Source organism: Gavia stellata, chromosome 2, assembly GCF_030936135.1.
Source record: "Gavia stellata isolate bGavSte3 chromosome 2, bGavSte3.hap2, whole genome shotgun sequence".
Lineage (NCBI taxonomy): Eukaryota > Metazoa > Chordata > Aves > Gaviiformes > Gaviidae > Gavia > Gavia stellata.
In genome coordinates this window covers 60,909,372-60,930,546 of record NC_082595.1, presented here as the reverse complement: position 1 = coordinate 60,930,546, position 21,175 = coordinate 60,909,372, and the positions used below count along the sequence as shown (strand labels likewise).

General features: G+C 45.0%; 1 protein-coding gene across 2 annotated transcripts in view; it reads right to left on the bottom strand.

The window, feature by feature from the left end:
• Positions 1 to 12,401: 12,401 nt before the first annotated feature.
• The window catches only part of TRAF3IP2 (TRAF3 interacting protein 2), a 29,507-nt gene continuing 20,733 nt past the window's right edge, over positions 12,402 to 21,175 (bottom strand). For both annotated transcript variants that reach the window (XM_059835272.1, XM_059835279.1), the window contains exons 9-10: positions 20,109 to 20,183; positions 12,402 to 13,003 (exon numbers count right to left, since the gene is read on the bottom strand). In XM_059835272.1, coding sequence (XP_059691255.1) covers positions 12,857 to 13,003; positions 20,109 to 20,183 — 222 coding nt within the window. In that variant the 3' untranslated portion in view covers positions 12,402 to 12,856. The remainder of the gene's footprint in view (positions 13,004 to 20,108; positions 20,184 to 21,175) is intronic.

Below are 21,175 nucleotides of genomic sequence, written 5' to 3'. Positions count from 1 at the left end.
TCTGTACATTTCCAAATTACAGCCAAGCAAGACACAGGTAGACACCTGTCTACAATCTGCATAGTTGCAGGATGTCTCTTCTGCCAACTCATCCCTTAAATAATGAGCATATTGTTGTCATACCTTATATAAAGTGGCTTGAACTTTTCAATGTCTCATAAATAACAACACTAAACAAAACTGGGGACTAGATACTGCAAAGCCTGATAGGAAAATAAGGATTCAGACTACACAAAAAAGTAGACAAGACTGGGAAAATGAGAGCAGAGCAGAAGCGGGGCAAAAGGATAAGCTCTGAGGAGAGTCAATGCCAGTAAATGTAATATCCTACTCTTAAGAAAAAAAAGAGTAAAGCACAGATGGAAACGGGAGGGTGTGTTCATCCAAACCCATTATAGGAAAGCAAAACAATTGTTCCTCTTTCGTTCTTCACCATGTTTAAATGCTACTTCTGTATAGAGTCGTGCATTGTGACTGTTGAGGGAAAGGTATACCTAGAATTTAGATAGGCTCTTAAAAGCAAGCGTATGCGATAGAAAGAGTTGTGAAACGCAGAGATAGGAAATAAATGATGGTGGTTATTTCTAGAGAATTTATGGGCCTTCTGAAAGCCAGGGATCAATTCAGACTTGATCCCCCAATTTAGTTAAATAAGCTACAAATGTTACCAGCAGGTTTGTTTTCTTGTGAGTCAAACTTCGGTCTTACCTTTGCCCTTTTGTTTCAGTGGACATATGAACACAGAATTATTTTATTTTCCGTAATGTTCAAACCCAAATGTTATTTTACCTTTGCCAGCTTTGTGTAGGGTGATGTGCCATCTTGCATATTTATTTTCCTGGAGTGATTCCCAGAAGTATGCTATGCTTTTTCTTGCTCATGTCTCACTAGCTTTATTTATGAGTTGTGTACACCAGGTTTTCAGTCCCTGGGGACAGGCCTACACAGGAAATCTGTGGATGATATTTAATACATACAAGTATGAGAATAGTAAAAAAGCAGCTACCGAATGGTGCTCCAAATTGATCTAATTCAAAATTTCAGACTAGATCGTGGATAGGTTAGCGTCTGTGGCTTAAACCACAAACACCTTTATCTGTTTTGTCATATAGAAGGAAGAGACATGGTAAAGATTAGTAAGTTGGAAAGAAATGTTACTTAAAGCTCACTGATGCTCATCAGCTGCTAAATATTTAAATATTGAAGTCTCACAATAGACCTTTGTAATAGGATTATGTAATGCTAGGTGAGTGAAAAATGAAGTACCATAGCCTGATTTTCTATTTGGAATACCTAGCCTCAGTACACCTCAGATTTTCAAGATTCTCCTTTAGTTCTTGGGGAATTCGAGGGGTTCAGTTTCTTAAAACTGGGCACACAGAGCTTGGGACACACAGATTTAACATAAAAGCCATACTAGATTTTTTTCTTTTTAGTTGCTTCCTAGAATTAAATGATTTTTGTCCTAATTTTTTTAAGTATGAAGTGGGGGAAAAAAATCCTTTAATGTCCAACATCCATACCTGATCTGAAATACTAAACTTGCAAGTGGAATTCAAGGGAATGCTTTGGGGGAGTATATTCAGTTCAAAATACCAAAATGTGATTAAGGACAATGAGCCATTTCCAGGAGTCTTCCTTGTCAAGTGGAAACAAAATCATTTAAAGAGCAAATTTTCACTTGGTTTACAGAATTAAAATTCCATTGTTCTCTGATGACCGAGTCTAATAGCAGTATTGTAATTTTGCAGTTATTGATTCTTACTGATTGCATAGAAAGTATATTTTAAAGATACTTTTTTTCTCACTATTAGATGCATGAGTTCCCTTTGGCTGCAAAATAAATCAAGATAAGGCCCTCTTTCTCACATGCCATCACAACTGATGAGAGCTGATTGGTATCGTATTATCCCTTCGATTACACCTGTGCAATCCCATTAATTGAAAAATAACATGTCCTGGGGAAACTTAATGGCTAGTAATGGTGCATAGGAAAGCTGATATACAAAGCTTGATGTGCATTTTAAACTGCAGTTGTATTTACAGGTTGGCTGCTTGAAAAAAACACAAACAGTTTTTATCACCCCCTAGGACTTCTATGAGATGCCATAACTGCTGGACAGTTCCTCAAAACTGATGGATAAGTATTCTGATGGGTCAAGCCAGGGAGCAAGGCATCTCCCCCACCTGTCTGAGGCTCCGATTCATTTGACAAGTCAGTTTGATATTCATGTATGTGTTCTTCACCTGGCTGATGTTTCATCCCTAGGTCTCTTTCAAACAGCTGCACTAGCTGTGATGAGTCTCTCATCCCACACAGCATGTTAATACATTGGTGTTGTACTTCAAGGATGCTCCAAGGCTTGCCTCTGGGCCAGGTCTACTGTCCATGTAAACTGCAAGCACAGGACCTCACCTGCAAGGTTATCTGCATATCTGTGCATGTCTAGTGGTTTAATACATTGGTAGTCAGTGAGGTGGTTTAACACGCTGCTCAGTGCACCAGACAGGCGATGTGGGACTGTTTGTGTGTATGAGAAGCACTTGGAGGGGGGAGCACACTGAGATGCCAGCCATAACCAAGATCGTTCTCCTAAGTGCTGTGCAAAAGCAGCCTTTTGGCCATACAGGCTTTCTAGTGATGATGCACAAGTGATTGCACTTCTGTGCCAGGCTGGCCACTCTTGCCTTGTGCGGTACGGCTGCAGAGCAGGAGGGAAATGCAAGGGCTGTAAGCGTCGTAGAGGAATTAACACTGCCAGTTTGGTTCTACCGTGTGTCATTGACAGATGTCAGACCTACTGGTGATGTGCAGGCCAGAGCTGCTGAGGTGACATGCTCTTTACCACCCTTTACCCTCTTGTTTCTTCTGACACCTGAACTCCCAAAGCAATTCCGTTTAAGGTGATTCACCCAGTGACCCTAAAGAGCTGATTGCTCGATGGGCTGATATGGAGTGAGGTAGCCTGAGGACAGGCATTACTGGGGGCTGGCTTTGCAGCTTCTGCCATCTCAGCTACCACTTTGTAAAGTCTGGCATCTGGACTGGGGGAAACCCTGTCAGTCAGTAGCTTAAAGGAAGGGCATTATCCATGCCCCCACTACCGCTTTGCTGAATTAAGGGTCCCAAGTAAAACCAGTTACCTCACTTAGAGCCCAGCACTTGTGTATCTCTCCACATTTTCACTGACAGCAGTACCATACCCAGCTGAAATGGTTGCCCTCTCTACCCTGACACCTGAAAGTGCCAGCAGAGCTGCTAGCCCTTTTCTGTGTAGCAGAGCCTTTACAGATAATTTAATCAGGTATTGGACCAGCCCAACATGCATGTCCTGGTGCAAACAGCTATTGCCTGTAGTAGCAGGAGCACATGGGTATTGCTGCTCAGGGAGCAGAGGCTATTGGGGTCTTTCCCTCATCTCAGTCCCAGGACCTGAAGAAGACTTTTTTAAAGGCACCCCATCCATCACACGTGCTGCAGCTGACACCTGAGTCAGGGATACAGCACTGGCCTTGGAGAAGCAGTGCCATAATTTATGCTGACTGATGGGGCAGGAACAAGTACATGCCCATGCTTTGTCCCTGAGCCAGGATGCCTTTTGGAGAGGCATTGTAGCTTGTTATGTGGAGACAACTTGGGAGAGTGGGATAAAGAAGAGAGGCTGTGCTGTTGAGAAGGAGAAACAACGAGCCGCTAACTGTGGGTGAGGAGAGAGCATAGTAGATGCTGGTATCTTACCCTGGTCATTGGTCCTACAGATATTGGCGGAAACTACAAGAGAATGCTCTTGAACATGGCCTGCTCTTTTACCTCTCTCACTGTTGCCAATGAAATGAGGTTTACCCTGTGGTGATTCAGGTTGACTTAGATTTTTATTTTTTAAACAAATCAAACTAACATTTGTTACTCGGGAGTTTTTGCTCAGTTTTTGTTTGGGTGTTTGTTTTTTTAATTTTATTTTGTTTTCTTTAATAAGAAAGAAAGCACTCAGAAGCATGACTAGACTTGCTCTCAAGTGGTTACATTTAGCAGTAATCTGGTGAGTTGTAGGAGGAAAATTGCACTAGTTTGAACTGGATTTAGTCGCAAGGATATTTTAATTTGGGGCAGCAGAGAGAAAATTGTATAACACTGTTGTGCTGTCTTGAGTAGGAGAAGCCAGTGAATTGCATGATTTTTCCGTCTTTGTAATCAGTTTGTTATGCAGAGAGCAATGCCGTGGGATTCAGCATTTTATCTGCTGGGTTTCCCCTGGCAGCATCTGAAGAAGTTCATTATAAGTGTTTATCACATGATCTACTTAATCAAACCACTGAAACTTGGAGAATAAGTCATTCTGACAAGACCCTTCAGAGTTGCCTTATAAGCTACTGATACACTCTTCCTTGGTGAGTGTACAATGAGTTTCCTTGTATCCTGGTCTATGATACAGGAAGTTCATTATCCCCAGTCCAAATTCAGACGTAAAGAAAGGAAGCAGGGCTTACAAAGAAGCAGCAGATAATTTGCAAAGGATTTTAGTTAGCCACTCAAAGCCCAGATAGAGTCAGACTGTAAGCTCTTCCTAAGAACAGCCTTCTGGTTTTCAGTGCTAGGCGCAGAGCAGCTATCTATGTAGCTGGCTCTAATGTTGTAAAATACAGATGACACGTGAGAAATTACTTGCTTCTTTTGCTTAGAGGTTAGCTAATAGAAGCATGTGAGAAAAAAGAGGAATCAGAACTGAAACCATGGTTTTAGCTGGGCGATAGCACATACGCTGCATAATAGTAGCACAGCCGATACCTGGGCTGATGCAAAAATGCCTTGAGAGCCTGCTAAATCCCAGCGTGAGCTAGGGTTTGAGATACTGAGACTTGTCTGACAAGCTAAGAGCTTGCAGCCATGCTGTTTGCAACCTGTGTTTGTACACTGTACATCTGGTAGGATAAAATGCCTTTCCCTGTGACGTACCTAGGAACTGTTCTGGTCGTAGGGAGCAGGTAGGTCAAGGGCTGCTCTGCCTCCTTGAAGGCATTCATTTTACCGAGCTCTGTCACAAGCAATGTGACACCAGATTTTCTGGCACTCACTGGATTTTCTCACTGATGCTATTTCACAGACAGTATCTCATAAAGGCTTGCCTTCTTGCTATCTGCTAAAGACCAGTTTGGGTACCACCACGCTTGGACCAACCTTAATGTAGAAATGCCCTGAATAATTTTCCCAAGCACCACCCTGTCTCCATACAATAGTGCTGCTTGGCTACACCTCTTCTTTCACCTTCCAAGCTCGTGTGAAGGCAGTACAGGGTCACACCAGACCAAATGTCGATTTTGTGTAGGGACGCACAGGCTGAGCCTGATGTGGGTCTCCAGATGAACCTTTTTTTGTACTGGAAACTGCCACTGGGACAAGGAGCATTGGGCAGTTCAAGACAAGCTACTCTGTAAGACATCAAAAACAGGGAAGTGTGCAGTACTGAGAAACAGGGACAACAGAAACAAAAAACCACAAGATGGTTTGATGGGGAATGATGCTTTTTCCCTAGTGTAGCGCCAGTGAAACAGGTCACAAAATTCACGCCATTGTCCAGCACCACTTTGAGGGAATGGTGAAACCTGTCTCTCCAATGCCGAAGTCCGTCCAGCCTAGAACTTTAAAATTCAACCTGCTAATTACTCCTGGGAGTAATTAACTCCAGCCTGGAGTGAGCAAGGAGTCTGGACTGCATCAATCAACAGATGTGAGGGTTTGAGATGTGCAGTTTTCATTCATTGTGTTAGAGGAAACCTCTTTGTTTTCCATGTACTTTGTACCTGGCTGTCTTGTCTTGATGCAGCTGTCGGTCCCTTGGCTGCTGATACACCGATATACCAAATTGGCATCAGTATGGCTGTGTCCTCAAGGGGGACTGTGCTGCTTTAGTAGGTTGGTTTCCAACTAATAAGTTAAAACAGGACACAAAAGCCTGGAGGAAAACACCGTTTTGTATAGTATATGCTAAATGTATAAATATAGTAAATGCTAAATTATTTTACCTCTTTTAAAATAAAGCATGTAGCCAAAAAAGATGAATCTATGCTAGCTGGTTAGTTTTGCTGCTTCCTTCAATTTGATTACAGTATAGTTCCCTTCCTCTGTCTCATTACTTCATCATACTCCCCATCTGTCCTCTTGGTTTCTATTGTGCCTATTTAAAGAGCCCTCTTTCATCTTTCTTTTGGGACAGACTTACTGATGGCTTTCTGCTGTTTCAGCTTCTACACAGCCAGTGCTTCAAGAAAAAAGTGTCTCTCTTGTAAGGCTGGGAGGAGAATGGACCCATAAAATAAATATTGTTTGTATGCATGTAGTACTTTCATCAGTAAGACTCCAATAACTTTACCTAAGTGGCCAGTTTGTTACCGTCTCAGCTGCTTAGGTAAGGAGACTGGAGCAGAGCAAGTTGGTAATTTTCTGCTGTCTGCAGCAATGCAGTAGTAAAGTGGAGAATAAAACTTCTGTTTTCCAAATGATTTTTCAGTGCCTGACCCACTGCCCTGTACATGGGGAAAGCCAGTACTGAGCATCTGGAATCATTGTTGGGGGGGATATCTTTAGTCTGCTGTAAAAAGAAATGGTCAGTTGTCCACTGCGTGCTGTTAATTTGGCATTCAGGAACCACTAGTGCCTGTATCGATGCTGAGGCTGGATCTCAGTGCCTCTGCACAACCTGCTTGGAGGGGAAGATCTCAGAGGAAGACTATGACGGCTGTTGTGTGCATTCACACGTGTGAGTGAGATGCACACAACCCCCACTGAGAATTGAAGTGATGCTACCAGATACTAACCTGACTGGCTTTGGTCAGTGCCAAGCCGGGCTCAATTCTCTCTCCAACCCTAGGGATGAAAGACTCTTTAATGCACTCGCTGCTCCTGGGCCATTCAACTCAATCCCCAGTTGTGTTGTCTGTTCAGAAGACTGTCTCACTAAATTGCTTCCTTTGAAGACTGCAGGCTTTTTAACAGCAGACTGCAGCACCTGCTGCTTGCTGGAAATCCCGAGGCCAGCACATGAGAGCATTGCAGTGCCGAACATGCCAGTCACAAAGCATCACATTTAGTGGATTTTAACTGGAGGTAGCTGATGAAAACCAGAACGGACCTGTTGTAAGGACTGTCAGCCCAAGTAAAGGAGGGTAGCTTTGAAGAAAGCCTCCAAGAGAGTATTTCCAGAATACACTCCGTCAGAAAAAAAAGTGGAAAATCCAAAGAATGAAATACAGCCAGAATGAGCTCACTGCAGGTGGTGCTGGTCATGATTTTTTAAAATAAATTTTAATTTTTAACTATTTTAATCATTATTTCTGTCCCATGGCTGTCATTACAGTACCTTTTTCTGCAGCCCCAGAAACCCCCCCCACTTTTGTAGTTTTCTGGGGCTTTCCCACCACAAGCATTCCCCCCCCCCCCCCCCGCCCGCCCCCCGTTAGAAGAGTGGTACAATACAACAGAGAGGACTTCATCTGCCCAACCTGCAAATTAGGTGTGGGGAAGTTGCTTACTCCCTGGCAGGATTTGGGCCACCCCTTTTCCCTTTCCACAACAGCCAGTCCTGCAGGGATTTACACCTACTGGGTGCATCCGTGTTTCACCTCATATTCCCGGGATCTGCCCATTAGACCGGAGGGCTTGGTGGCTGCAGAAGTTGCTGAGAAGCTCCCCTGACCCGAGGGTTAGGTGGGAGGGCAGACACTTGCCCTTGCCCCTTCTGGAAACTGGAGAAGTCCCTGATACCTTTCAATGAAGAACAAGTGTTTAAAAAAAAAAACCCCTTCCCTTTGCTGTTGGTGGCATTTCATCCAGTTTGCACGGATCTGCACAATAACATGCAGTGCCTAGAGTCACGATGGAAGATACGTGCGTTTATATTTGTCTGGTCCTATCTACAGCAGCGAGCCCTTTAAATGTAGCCTAGCTGGCAGATCTGGTCAGGCTGGGAAACTTAGTTTTAGATAGTTTTTTGTTTGTTTACAAGTGATCTTGGCCACAGAGAGGGACACACAGCTGGTGATCTGTGCACGGCTCCGTGATCAGGCTGAGGCCGGGCTCCGAGCCTGCGAAGGCTGGAGTGGGGCTGAGCTCTTCCAGCTTACTCCTGCCTTAATTTGGATCTGGTGCTGGAGAGGCTGCTACTCTCTGCCTCCTCCCGTGAGCCGGCGTCTTGGGGCCTGGTTTGGCTTTGCCTGTGCGGGCAGCAGCATCCAGTGCCCATCTGCGGCCGTGGCTCAGAGCAGGCGTGCGATGGACGTCTCTGTTCGCTCCACACTTCTCCAACAGACCAGAGAACGCCTCTCACTGTTAGTAATAACTGTTTTAATACTAATATCGCACAAATATAGATACTGTTCTTCCTCCACTAATTATAATAGCATTAGAAAAGGTGGGAGAGGTGTGTGTCTGAAGGCCTAGCATCTCAGAAAGGGCTTTCCAAGTGGCTTTTGTGAGATGTTTGCGTGCAGTTTGTGCTGGCTGCAGCTGCGGGGACCCGCGTGAGCAGCTATTGGCACAGCCCAAGCAGAAATGACACAGTGGAGATTTCTAATGATACTGATGTGCTGTGTGCCAGCCTTGGACTTCAGACGACCTGTGTCAGGGACTGGGGGGAAAGAGCAGCACCAGCCCATCGGTACTGCGAACCCGGTATTATGGGAGTGCTTTCCTGCAGCAAGGTCGTGATAAAGGGTGGTGGAGGGGGAGACTGCTGAAAGCCATGGCCTTCCAGGCAGGATCTGTTTCCCAAACATGCGTTAAACAGCAGCAGGCTCCTGCAGGTGTGGGCATCGGGGAACCTGTTAAATTAAAGCCAAAGCGTAACAAGAGAGATGTTTGCTTTGAAAGATAACGTACACCTGCTCTGCAAGCTGAGGGCAAGGAAACTCTCTGAGATGTGTTTTTCTTCATTGCCATGGGAGACCTTTTGCACTGCAAGGCCATGAAGCTCCCCCTTCTCCCCCTCCATTACCTTTTAAGACCAGGTATCTCCCTCAGGTTTACCAGCACCTCCAATCCGACAACCCAGAAGCATGATAAATGGTGGCAATCGCTCCTTTTCCTCCATCAGTACCTCTCATTGTGGAGCTCCCCTGACCACGCCACCAAAGTCTGCTGTCTGGACTGATGCTGTTATGAAGATACCTGCGTCTCCAGAACCCGCAGCCTGGTTGCCGGCTGGAGACGAGGGAGGGGCATGCTCCTAGCAAGGTGCGCTTCGGTGGGGCTGCTCTAATGAGCCAGCTTCGTTATCTGCCTTGCTGCTGGTCTCAGAGAGGCTGCAGGGATGTCTGCTGCTTTATTTTCTTAAATGGCACCAAATGATGGCAGTTAAGAGCCCACCAGGAGAAAATGAGCTCTTAGGGCAGTGTTTCATGTCTTGCGTGCAAGGCTTTATTGGATTAACTGAAAACCGCCGTACACTTTACAACCATATTTACAACCGTATTTTTGTCACACAGGTGACTTGCATAAAAAAATCTTTACATGCATTAATGTCATCTGAGCTTTGGCAAGCCCGCAAAGCAGGCTCTTTCTCAATGATCTCTGTCTCTATCTTAATGCTGCACTCATCCCAGCATTAAGTATGTAACTCTCTTGCTTTGCTTCTTATTTTCCACATTAGGGATGGTGTATTTCCTCTCCCACACACCCCTTGCAAATGTACAGGCACTGTGAGAGAAAGCCCCGGTGCTACTGTCGCCGTTCAAGCGATGCCTTTTGCCTCTGTGGGTACCTGCCAGCATGTGGGAGGGAGACTTGGATACTTTCAGCTACTTCCCCATTATTTACACAGAAATAACTGACTCAAGAATTCATCTACAAATATATTTTTAGGGCTGCTCTCGGTAAATTTTTCCCCTCTTGGCCACAAAGCTCTTGTTTTCTGTAATTTCCTTCTTATATTTTCCCTTAACCCTAATCCATTTTAACATTAACGTGTTAGTTTTGAAACAAACGGTATATTCTCAGACTCTTCTTCTCCCTTACCTGCTGATTATTTCTTTTTTTCACTGTCCTCTATCCCTATTTTTGTTGTTTGCAAAAAACGGCTTTTCTCCTCCCTCTCCCTCTTCACAGCTCCCACCATCTGTCTCTCTACAAATACAAAGCTTTAGGGGAAATGATTCACTAGGCTGCTAGCTCATTACTCACACTCCCCCCATCATGGTTTCTGTCCTTGTAGGATGCTCTAACTAATGTAAAGATCAATGAATCCTGGGAATTGTTATTCAATTAAAAAAAAATAATGCCCCAGCAGTTAAATAGATGGGGCTCTTTGTAATTCCTAAACACCAATGCTTAGTTTTTCTTCCTCACTCTGCTGGCATTGTTTTTCAGAAAAGGATCATTGAAACAGAAGAATAGAAATGATCACTGGACCATTTAATGCAACCTTGTGTATCACATGATACAGGAGTTACTTAATGAAATTCCCTGGCCCAAACCAAGCAAATCTGTGGTAAATCTAGAGCACATATTTTAGGATGACAGCCAAAATGATGAAAGGAATTTACTACCCAGCCTGGCTAATCAGTTTGAATGCTTAACTGCACTCCCTGATATGCCGCTTTGCAAGCAGCAAAACTGGCACAGCCTCGTGCCCTACAGATTTCTCTCCTCCAGCCTTACCCAGGCTGCGCACCCCGAAAGTCGTCCCAGCCCCCTGCCAGCCCTGCCCAGGGGTAGGGCGGCCAGCTGTGAGTGCTGGCTGGCCAGCTGCCCACCTCTGGGAAGAGACCTCCGCAGGCCTGAACCCCTGCGGCCTCTCCCTCCGCAGCATGCAGGTTTGGGGCCAGCTCTTCGCTCAGGTAATTATTTCCATGAAACTCGTAGGTACTTAATATCTTTGAGCGTCTCCCTATTAAATGTGGTCGAAATTGGCTAAGGGGCTCAGAAGCCATTTGAGACAGACTAGTCCACAGTGTTAAAACACTTCCGATATCTTAAAATACCAGAGACAGCCATATTGAGTTGGCCATCGCATTTTCAGGAGACTTGCTCAACCTGGAGGCTGAGCTCAATACTGTAGGGCACTCCGAGTCACCCTACATTTATGTCGATCTTGAGGTACCCACATCCCACTCCTTTTTTCTTCACTTTGTTGACCTTTTAAGAAGGATTTCTGTCACAATTTTAGGCTTGTCACTATATGCTAGAAAGTTATTTTCTTAATTGGAAGCTTAGGTTTTCATTTTATCACATGGAAAATGGACCTCCCCTCCCCACACACAAGTAGGTAACACGAAGCACCACTACCTAACACAATTTTATTGTGCCTTGTCAGGCAGCTGCCGGCATGGCAGGTATTAGCCTACTTCAGTTGTTGAGCTTCCCTTTAGAAATTGGAGTTGTAAGAAGCACAGCAAATAATACAGTCAAAATTATAAGGTTGGCAACACTGGATACACCCTTCTCCCAGTTCTCTTAAATGGCTGCAACTCTTTATGCAAAAGCCTGCTAAAGAGAAATCTGAGAGTATCTGCAATGTGGTTCTTCAGTTGTTTCTCATGAGCAGCACAAAGCACGTCCTGTATCAACACACCACACTGGCACCACCTTCATGGAAAGCTAATTAAATAATTTGTGTAAGGTAACAGGAGTATCAACTTCTGGGCTAATTTACTTTTCAGACTACTAAACACATGTACTTTTTCATAAAGCTGTGTTTGGGTCATTCTACAACAAATAATAAAGCTGAGGAGGATCTTGGAAAGAGCCTCCATTGAGCAGGCATGAAGTGCTCTGTGTCAGAGCAGGGCATTCTTGTACGACTACTCTAAAGAATAAGGGCTGCAGAATTTTATGCCGACAGGGTCCACTGTTACCTCAGTAAGGTTAAGGCAGGTTTAAAAAAAGAACCCTCACCAAAGTTGTACTTACGTGCTCTGTAAAAAAAAAGTTCAAATTTTAGCAGATGTGATGTTGTTGAGCCTTCCCGGTTGCCAACACCCCGTGGCTCTCCAACATCTTTGGTTATTTTATTGTTCCATAGTGCATACACGTTGTAGGAGTCAATGTTATTTTTCTTAACAATCGCTGGCTTTCCAAATGCCAGTTGTGCTTTGACATGCTGTGTTCTAAATAAAGGCTGAAGAGCAATAACGAAGCTAAAGGCCTGCTATAAAAATACTGTAGTGTTCCGTGGTATTGACAGGACACACGTAGTCATGCATTTAGCTCTCCTTTTGTGGACCATTGCTGCAACACGCTGAAGGTGTTAGGGGCTGAGCTGTAAGGAAATGGAACTCCGGAGATGTCAGATCTGAGAGTCCTCTAATTGAAGACAGTGTTTTTGTGCAAGACAGGCTATGGAAAACTTGCATTACCCAACAGTTACCATTCCTCCGTTGTTCCCAGCAATAATAAAAGCTGACGCAATATATAAGGTTGCCTTACAAAAGGCAAATATCTTTAATAGTGTATATACAAATTAACTGTTCGATAATGCTATACAAGGCAGGAATATCTTTAAAGAAACCCTGATAAAAAAGGAGGACGTAATTTTTATTTTACACTTATTGCAACATTATTTCTGGTATTTGTTTGCTATGTCGACTAATAAAGGAATATATTAAAAACATGTTAAAATAAAACTGGGCATTCTTTCCGTTTGCAGCTTATTTAAAAATCTAGAGAAAAATATTCTGCCCCATCAGCTTCAGAAATAGATGTTTAACATGGTAGAGAACAAGCCGAGCCTGAGTTACCCAAGACAACCAATTCCTTTAGCAGAAAGAGTGTCTTCTGTCATCAAAAAGAGCCATCTGGAAGAGCGTTGGCTCCCGGCCAAGAGCAACCCTTTAACAACTGCTTGTTGTGCACTTTACGTAATAACGTTCATAACGGCACAACCTGGAGTGTTGGTAAAGGTCCTATTGGAGGAGCCACGTATTCCTCCTCCCTCAGTAACCGCAAAAGGATGTTCTTCTTATTCTTTGGCCAGTTATAAATGTGAGTGTTCTGCAGCCAGGTAGGCACGTGTTCCTGAAAAACAAGAAAAAAAAAAAGCAAAATCCCATAAGTCCTCCTGAATCTGTACTAGAACCTTGCAGATTCCATCAGAGCCTGCCAAGCAAGATTTCATTTCGTCTGTTCTAGGCACTTCCCGTAACAACAAGAAATTTTAATTTGGCTTCAGAATTGTATTTGGATTCCTAAATAAATGAACTTGGTGTGATCTCACAGCTTGCCTGTCTCTCTTTCTTTGCTACCATCATGTTGGCTTATTTCACCATGTTTCAAAGGGAGTCTGATCTCAATGACGGGCATCTAAAGGCTCGTGAAAATAAACATTGAGGAGATAAGGGAGATATTTCAGTGCCCCTACCAGGGAAAGGCTGCTACCTTAGTAGCTGCTGAAGGATCCACACAACATGTTCAACCTTGAGATGAGCATTGATAGGGAAAGAGCAGGACTCCAGGGGAGCATTTCTCATCCTAGTAGCCTTCTCCCCCCTCCCCTTGCACCTTCCTTTACCAAGTGTGGTGTCCTCTGGCCACCTCCTGAGCAGGAGGTTGAGGCTGATGCTGAGCTTGAGGAGAGGCTAATGCATCTCCAGATTAGTAGGGTCAAACCTCCACCACTCTCTGCATCCTGGGAAAGATGCAGCCTTTCAGAGTGGTTGGTTAATGCCTGGAAGATAATGTAGCTGGGACCACCATGGCCCTGGACAGTGGCAGCGGGCTGATGGAGGGGAGCCTGCTCACACCTCATGTTCCCATGTCTTCACAGCCTTGGGAGGTTTCCATATGGACAGCCTGGATGTGTAGGGGTGAAGGGCTATTATCATACCACTAATTAAAAGGGGGTCAAAGACTGATCCTTAACCAAAACCAGCTCATGTCCACTGTGGAGATGGAGATTTCTTTTTGGAGAGCTGCTGTTGGAGGCACCAGAACAGCACCAAAGTGAGACAGCAGGTAAGCAACATGAGCAGTCAAGACATCCAGCACTTGCTCCCTCAAGCTCTTATTTAGCAGGTCAGCATTTTCCCAAGGTGGCCCCTGCTAGGAGCAGCACAGTCCTCATCAAGCCAGTGGAGCTAGCTCCAAGAGGACAGAGCAAAAAGCTGTTGGCATACACCACATCTCTGGCGCCTCACCAGGGGATGCCCTGGCATGGGCAGCACATGTCCTGCCTGCCAGCAACCAACCTAGCTGCAGTACAAATCTTTCATTCCCAAGCCTCATGCTTCTCAAATTGGCTGCCTTTTCCTTGGCCTATACAGCTGTAGGAATGAGGCTGCATCATTTCCATTGCTCAGGGAGTGGTTTGTGTTAATTGATGCAACCGCTTTGTTAGTTCTATAGGGTTTATGTATAAGAAGAAGGTAAGTGATCTAGTCACCTACAGACCCATTAGTCCAACCTCACATAGGCTTCCAAACAAGCGGCTCGGTGAGTGGCAGAGGTGTCTTACAAAGCCCGGCTTTCTGCTTTCTCCAGTGTTTGAGAAGGCATAGGCTTTGGTAAATGGTCTCCCCAACATGGAGGTTTTAAATGAACACCCTACTGCCCAACAAGGGTAAGATCCTGCAGCATTGGCTTTGGCAGGAGCACAAATAAGATTTCTTGCCTCCACCTGCAAGTCTGGTTTTGCGTAGGAATGGATTTTCATCTTTGTGAACTTTAGTCCTTTGACAAAGCTGTTTGAAACTGGCCAAGAGATTCAAATGTTACTGGGAGAAAGAAAGATAACTATGTTTGCGTGCACATGCAAACCCTTACTACCTAAAATTTGTTTCTTTACTAAATCTTGCTAAGAGCTATAGAAGGAAATGCAATGAAATACGGCAAGGGTTTACCAAATGAGCCCTCTCTCTGTCTTTGATAAGAAACTACATTTTTTGGAGGAAGGAAATGCAGTAGACTTAGTCAGTCTGGACTTCAGCAAAGCATTTGATATAGGTCCACATGGGAAATCATTAGTTAAGCTTGAAAAGATGGAAATTAGTGTGAGAAATGTATAGCAGGTAAGAAACCACCAAGTGGGAATATAATGAGAGAGGCACTATACATCCAGAGAGATGCTCTACGCCTTTCTTCCAGAACTGCTCCTGCAGCCAATTTCATTTAATATCCTCCATAATGAACCCAGTGCAAAAAGCACCTGCATGCTAATCAACTCTGGCAAAAATTTTAACTTGAGGGAGGTATGTAGGGGTAAAGGGGTGACTATAGCTGCTATTTTGATCCAGAAGGAGAGCAGAGAAAGTGAGAAGGGGGCTTTTCCTTGCCGCGCATTACCGGATGTCATTGCAGGTGGGAGTAATGGGAAAGTGGTTACCGCACTTGTAATTTTTTTATTCAGCTGTGTATCTGCAAGCCGAGAGGAAACTCTCTCTATGCCATAGAGAGAGTATTTGATAACATTGAGGACTGAACTGGTAGGAAGAGGGCAGAGCGTATTAGTGTAGAGGGCAGGGCTGTGCATTCAGGGCTGTGTTGGCGGAGCATGGTTTGAGCTCTCCCGGCTGCCCTGGCACTGACCCTGCTCACCTCACCCCTACGGCTGCCTCTGCTCTGCCAGAGGGAGCCTCCAGTGTGGGGCAATGATGGCTTAATGCTTTGGTCATTGGGTGACCAGATCAGGAGGACACATTTCTGTGGGCTGGCTTGATGCAAGCCTGGAACCAACAAGACCCAGGTTTCCTTTAGCAGTGTACGGTGGGAAGCTGGAAATGCCAGTTCTACCTTAACTGTGTGTTGTGGTTTTTCCCCTCATTATTCAATTTCCTAATGAACACTCTTTGGATCACATAGATCCCTTCCCGTTGGAGGTCCACTAACTTTCACACACCAGCAGTGCTTTATGATGTGCTTCATATGAGATTAACTCATCCAATAGCCACGTCCCCAAACGAAACCTTCCAAACATTGTTCCCCTGCTCTTTTCCACTGCCAGCTACAGTAGCATTTGAACATGTAAATGACAGTATAAAAATGACAAAATGAAAGTAATTTGCCCGCCGACATCATCCATTTGTACATATACGTGGCGTTTTTCAGGTACCTCACCTCCTCTGACTGCCCACAGACTTCATTACTTGTTCAGGCTCTGGTGCTCTCCTTCCACCCATGATGTCCTCAGTTATATTATCATTAATTAGTTAGATGAAGGTAGATGATGTACCAAAGAAATGTGTGAAGAAAGAGAGCAAAGCTTAACAGCAGTAGAAAATGCTGATCTGCATAATTTAGATGAGAAAGGCACCTCTCGAAGAACTGAAGGGTGATGTGGACTACAGAGGATGGGAGGAAGGCTGCCTGGAGCCTGATGCTTTGATAAGAGCAGCTGAATAAACCAACCCTGGAAATTCCTTATAGATCACTGTCTGAGAGTGCCAATGCTATATGCTAAATAGTCTTTTGATTCAGCCAAAATTAACCTAAATTTATTGTTCTTGCGTCTGCCTCAAGGTCCAAAGGCAGCTCTAGTGCCTGCTGGGCTACTTCTCTCTGCAACCCTTGAGGTGCCAAGTGGCTGCAGGCTGTATGGTCTGGTTGCGTGGCAGGCACTCAAGGAGCCCCCAAAGTTAGGAGCAGTCCTGCCCTTTCCCCCCAGATCAAGCTGCAAGGACTAACTGAAAATGCTGACTGGTTCACTGCCTTTGGTCTGCCCAATTCCCACCAGTGCTGTCTTCCAGCTTTTCACACTTAAGGCAAGGACCAGACAGAGATCATTCAGGAAGGGAGCTGAATGACATGAAATAATAGAACCATAGAATGGTTTGTGTTGGAAGGGACCTTAAAGGTCATCTAGTTCCAAACCCCGTGTCGTGGGCAGGGACATCTTCCACTAGACCAGGTTGCTCAAAGCCCCGTCCAACCCAGCCTTGAACACTGCCAGGGTTGGGGCATCCACAGCTTCTCTGGGCAACCTGTTCCAGGGCCTCACCACCCTCATGGTGAAGAATTTCTTCCTTATAGCTAATCTAAACCCACCCTCTTTCAGTTCAAAGCCATTACCCCCTGTCCCATCACTACATGCCCTTGTAAAAAGTGCCTCTCCAGCTTTCCTGTAGGCCCCCTTCAGGTACTGGAAGGCTGCTAGAAGGTCTCCCTGGAGCCTGCTCTTCTCCAGGCTGAACAACCCCAACTCTCTCAGCCTGTCCTCATAGGGGAGGTGCTCCAGCCCTCTGATCATCTTTGTGGCCCTCCTCTGGACTCACTCCAACAGGTCCATGTCCTTCTTATGTTGGGGGCCCCAGAGCTGGACGCAGTACTCCAGGTGGGGTCTCATGAGAATGGAGGGGGAGAATCATCTCCCTCAACCTGTTGGTCATGCTTCTTTTGATGCAGCCCAGGATACGGTTGGCTTTCTGGGCTGCAAGCACACATTGCTGGGTCATGTTGAGCTTCTCTTCAACCAACACCCCCAAGTCCTTCTCCTCAGGGCTGCTCTCAATCCATTCTGCACCCAGCCTGTATTTGTGCTTGGGATTGCCCCAACCCATGTGCAGGATCTTGCACTTGGCCTTGTTGAACTTCATGAGGTTCACATGGGCCCACTTCTCAAGCCTGTCAAAGTCCCTCTGGATGGCGTCCCTTCCCTCCAGCGTGTCGACTGCACCACACAGCTTGGTGTTGTCAGCAAACTTGTGGAGGGTGCACTCAATCCCATTGTCCATGTCACTGACAAAGATGTTAAACAGTGCTGGTCCCAATACCAACCCCTGAGGAACACCACTCGTCACTGGTCGCCACTTGGATATCAAGCCATTGACCGCAACTCTTTGAGGGCGACCATCCAGCCAATTCCTTATCCACCAAGTGGTCCGTCTGTCAAATCCATGTCTCTCCAATTTAGAGACTAGGATGTGGTGCAGGACAGTGTCAAATGCTTTGCACAAGTCCAGATGGATGACATCAGTTCCTCTTCCCTTATCCACCAACGCTGTAACTCCGTTGTAGAAGGCCACCAAATATTTCAGGCAGTATTTGCCCTTAGTGAAGCCACGCTGGCTGTCACCAATCACCAGACACAGAGGTGAGACTGACTGGCCTGTAGTTCCCCACGTCTTCCTTTTCTCCCTTTTTAAAAATGGGGTTTATGTTTCCCCTTTTCCAGTCACTGGGAACTTTACCGGACTGCCATGACTTCTCAAATACAATGGATAGTGGCTTAGCAACTTCATCCGCCAGTTCCCTCAGGACCCACAGATGTGTTTCATCAGGTTCTATGGGCTTGTGCACCTTCAGGTTCCTTAGATGGTCTTGAACCTGATCTTCTCTTACAGTGGGCGGTTCTTCATTCTCCCAGTCCCTGCCTTTGCCTTCTGCGACTTGGGCAGTGCGGCTTGAGCACTTGCTGGTGAAGATTGAGGCAAAAAAGTCATTGAATACCTCAGCCTTCTCCATATCCCAGGTAACCAGTTCTCCTGTTTCCTTGTGGAGAGGGCCCACATTTTCCCTAGTCTTCTTTTTATCACTGACGTACCTATAGAAGCTTTTCTTGTTGCCCTTGATGTCCCCGGCCAGATTTAATTCTATCAGGGCTTTAGCTTTCCTAACCTGATCCCTGGCTGCATGGACAATTTCTCTGTGTTCCTCCCAGGCCACCTGTCCTTGCTTCCACCCTTTGTACGCTTCCTTTTTGTGTTTGAGTTTGTCCAGGAGCTCCTTGTTCATCCATGCAGGCCTCCTGGAATTTTTGCCTGACTTCCTCTTAGTTGAGATGCATCGCTCCTGAGCTTGGAGGAGGTGATCCTTGAATATTAACCAGCTTTCTTGGGCCCCATCTTCCCTCCAGGGCTTTATCCCATGGTACTCTACCAAGCAGATTCCTGAAAAGGCCAAAGTGTGCTCTCCTGAAGTCCACAGTAGTGAGCTTGCTGTCCGCCCTCCTTGGTGCCGTAAGGATCTTGAACTCCACCATTTCATAGTCACTGCAGCCAAGGCTGCCCTTGAGCTTCACATTCCCCACCAGCCTGTCCTTGTTGGTGAGAACAAGGTCCAGCAGAGCACCTAACCTTGTTGGCTCCTCTGTCACTTGGAGAAGGAAGTTATCATGAATCCATTCCAGGAACCTCCCGGATTGTTTATGCCCTGCTGTGTTGTCCCTCCAACAGATACCAGAGGTATCATTCATTCCAAAGGACCTCACATATTTTACAAACCCGGGGACATGTTTTCAAGTTTCTGAGCTTATATTAAGTCAGTGCCTAAATAAAGAACTTGATCACACTCAAATCCACAAGTGCTGTGGGACTTCATGGCCCTACAATCATTGGTAACATTGTTTAAATCTCGACTTACGTTCCAAAATTTGGGCACCCAAATAAATATAAAGAATCTTTCCCTACTTTTCCAAAATGCAGCTGTACCTAGGGGTAACATGGAAGCTACCAAACAGTGCACACAGCATTTAGCGACGAAAAGCGAACACGAATCCAATATATCCATTCTAAGTTTCTCAATTTCTCAACTATAACTGAAGCCGTTTAACTTTTCTGGCCTTGTAAAAATCGAAGGGATTCTCTCAGAGTGAGGAAGAAGGGTATGGGAATCTGTTGCATTACTTATTCTGAAATGAATCTTCAAAACCAATAAGGAGGGCAGATGAAATTGCAGGTCCTAAAAAACCTTATAGTTTGCCTTTGATGGGCCCATCAAAGTTCAAGCAACGGCCTAGTACTTTAATATTTATTATCCTCTTTATTTTTATATTCTCAACCACTCTCTTCCAGATCCTCACTTCGCATCAGTCATAAATCTCTCCTATCTCACTCATCAGCATTACATCTGGATAAAATTATAAACGGGTTAATATAAAAAGCATGCTTGCTGCATAGATTGTCTCTCTCCATTTAAATTCTTTCAATGCTCAAGACAATTTAAATTTTAGTGATACATTCATAATCAGAAATACTTTTATGCACTGATTTATATTGTGGATGAAATGTTTTTTATTTGTATGTACATAAAACTATAAACTTTTAATGTAAAATGTAGCTTTGGAATATTACTAGTGGGATATTAAGAACCAAGAAACTGAGGGTTTGGGTTTTAAGATTTCATCTGGTGCATTGTGATCAAAATAATATGTGCTTAATCATGCAGCAAGTATATATGCATGTATCTGTGTTACCTTTTTGGCATTTGGAAAAAGCACAGGGATGAATCTGAAGTTCATACTTCCTTGTTGTATAAATTCAATCTGCATCTAGAATAGAACAAATTGCCAGATTTATTGTAATGACACATTAATTTTTCTTCACATGCATCTGAATCCTATGCGTAAAAACATTTGTTGCTTACTTAAACTGCTCTTCTGTTAAGTGATCTGATCTATTGCTGGTGGACTCAGTATCATTTTGTTTGGCCACTTAATCTGATTCTTCATTACTACAGAAAGGATACAGGAAAGATCTGTCAACATTTCTTGAGCATTTAGTTCTGTAGTGTGAAATAATTGTGGGTTTAGCTGCAGTTGCAATCCCACGAAATCCATCTAGAACTGACAAAGCTTGACTTGACTAAAGCCCCTGCTCAGCCTCCAGCAGGGTGAAAGATTTCAGCCAGAGGCCAGCTCTGTGTCCAAGCTAGGTCCCAGCCTGTTCCCCGTGTCCCAGCTCCATGTCTGAGCTGGGACCCAGCCTGTCCCCTGTGTCCCTGGACACAGGCATCCCAGGGGTGGTTAAGGACAGCAAAGTATTGCTGAGAGCTCATCTGTTGGTGACAGCTTCTGTGAAGTTTGACTGAAGGCTCAAACTGGGGAATTAGATGGTTTATAGGGGGAGAAAGACAGCAAACTGCGAACTGACGGAGAAAGGATGAGTTTCACGGCTCTGGGGGCTCTTCTGGGCTAAATGTCCATCCTGTGACAGACTGCAGAGATGGGCGCCTGTGACGCCCGCTGGTCCCCTGCCACCCTGCTCCACCGGGAGCCCTCATTTGCAGCTCTGGCCTTCGCTTTGCAATTCCACCTTTCAGTCAGCTTTACTGCTGCCCAGAAAAAGACCTCAGTCACAGGATGGCCGAAGCAACAGGGGCTGGTTTATAGGGAGGAAGGTCAGGCAGTGTTAGATAAGATTGTGCTCAGGGCTATACGACAGGGCAACAAGGGCTCAAGAAGGAGGGAAAAAACCATCGAACAATAAAGAATATGGAGAAATAAGATGAGTGTGTTTAATAGGATTTTTCTTCCTTGAACCT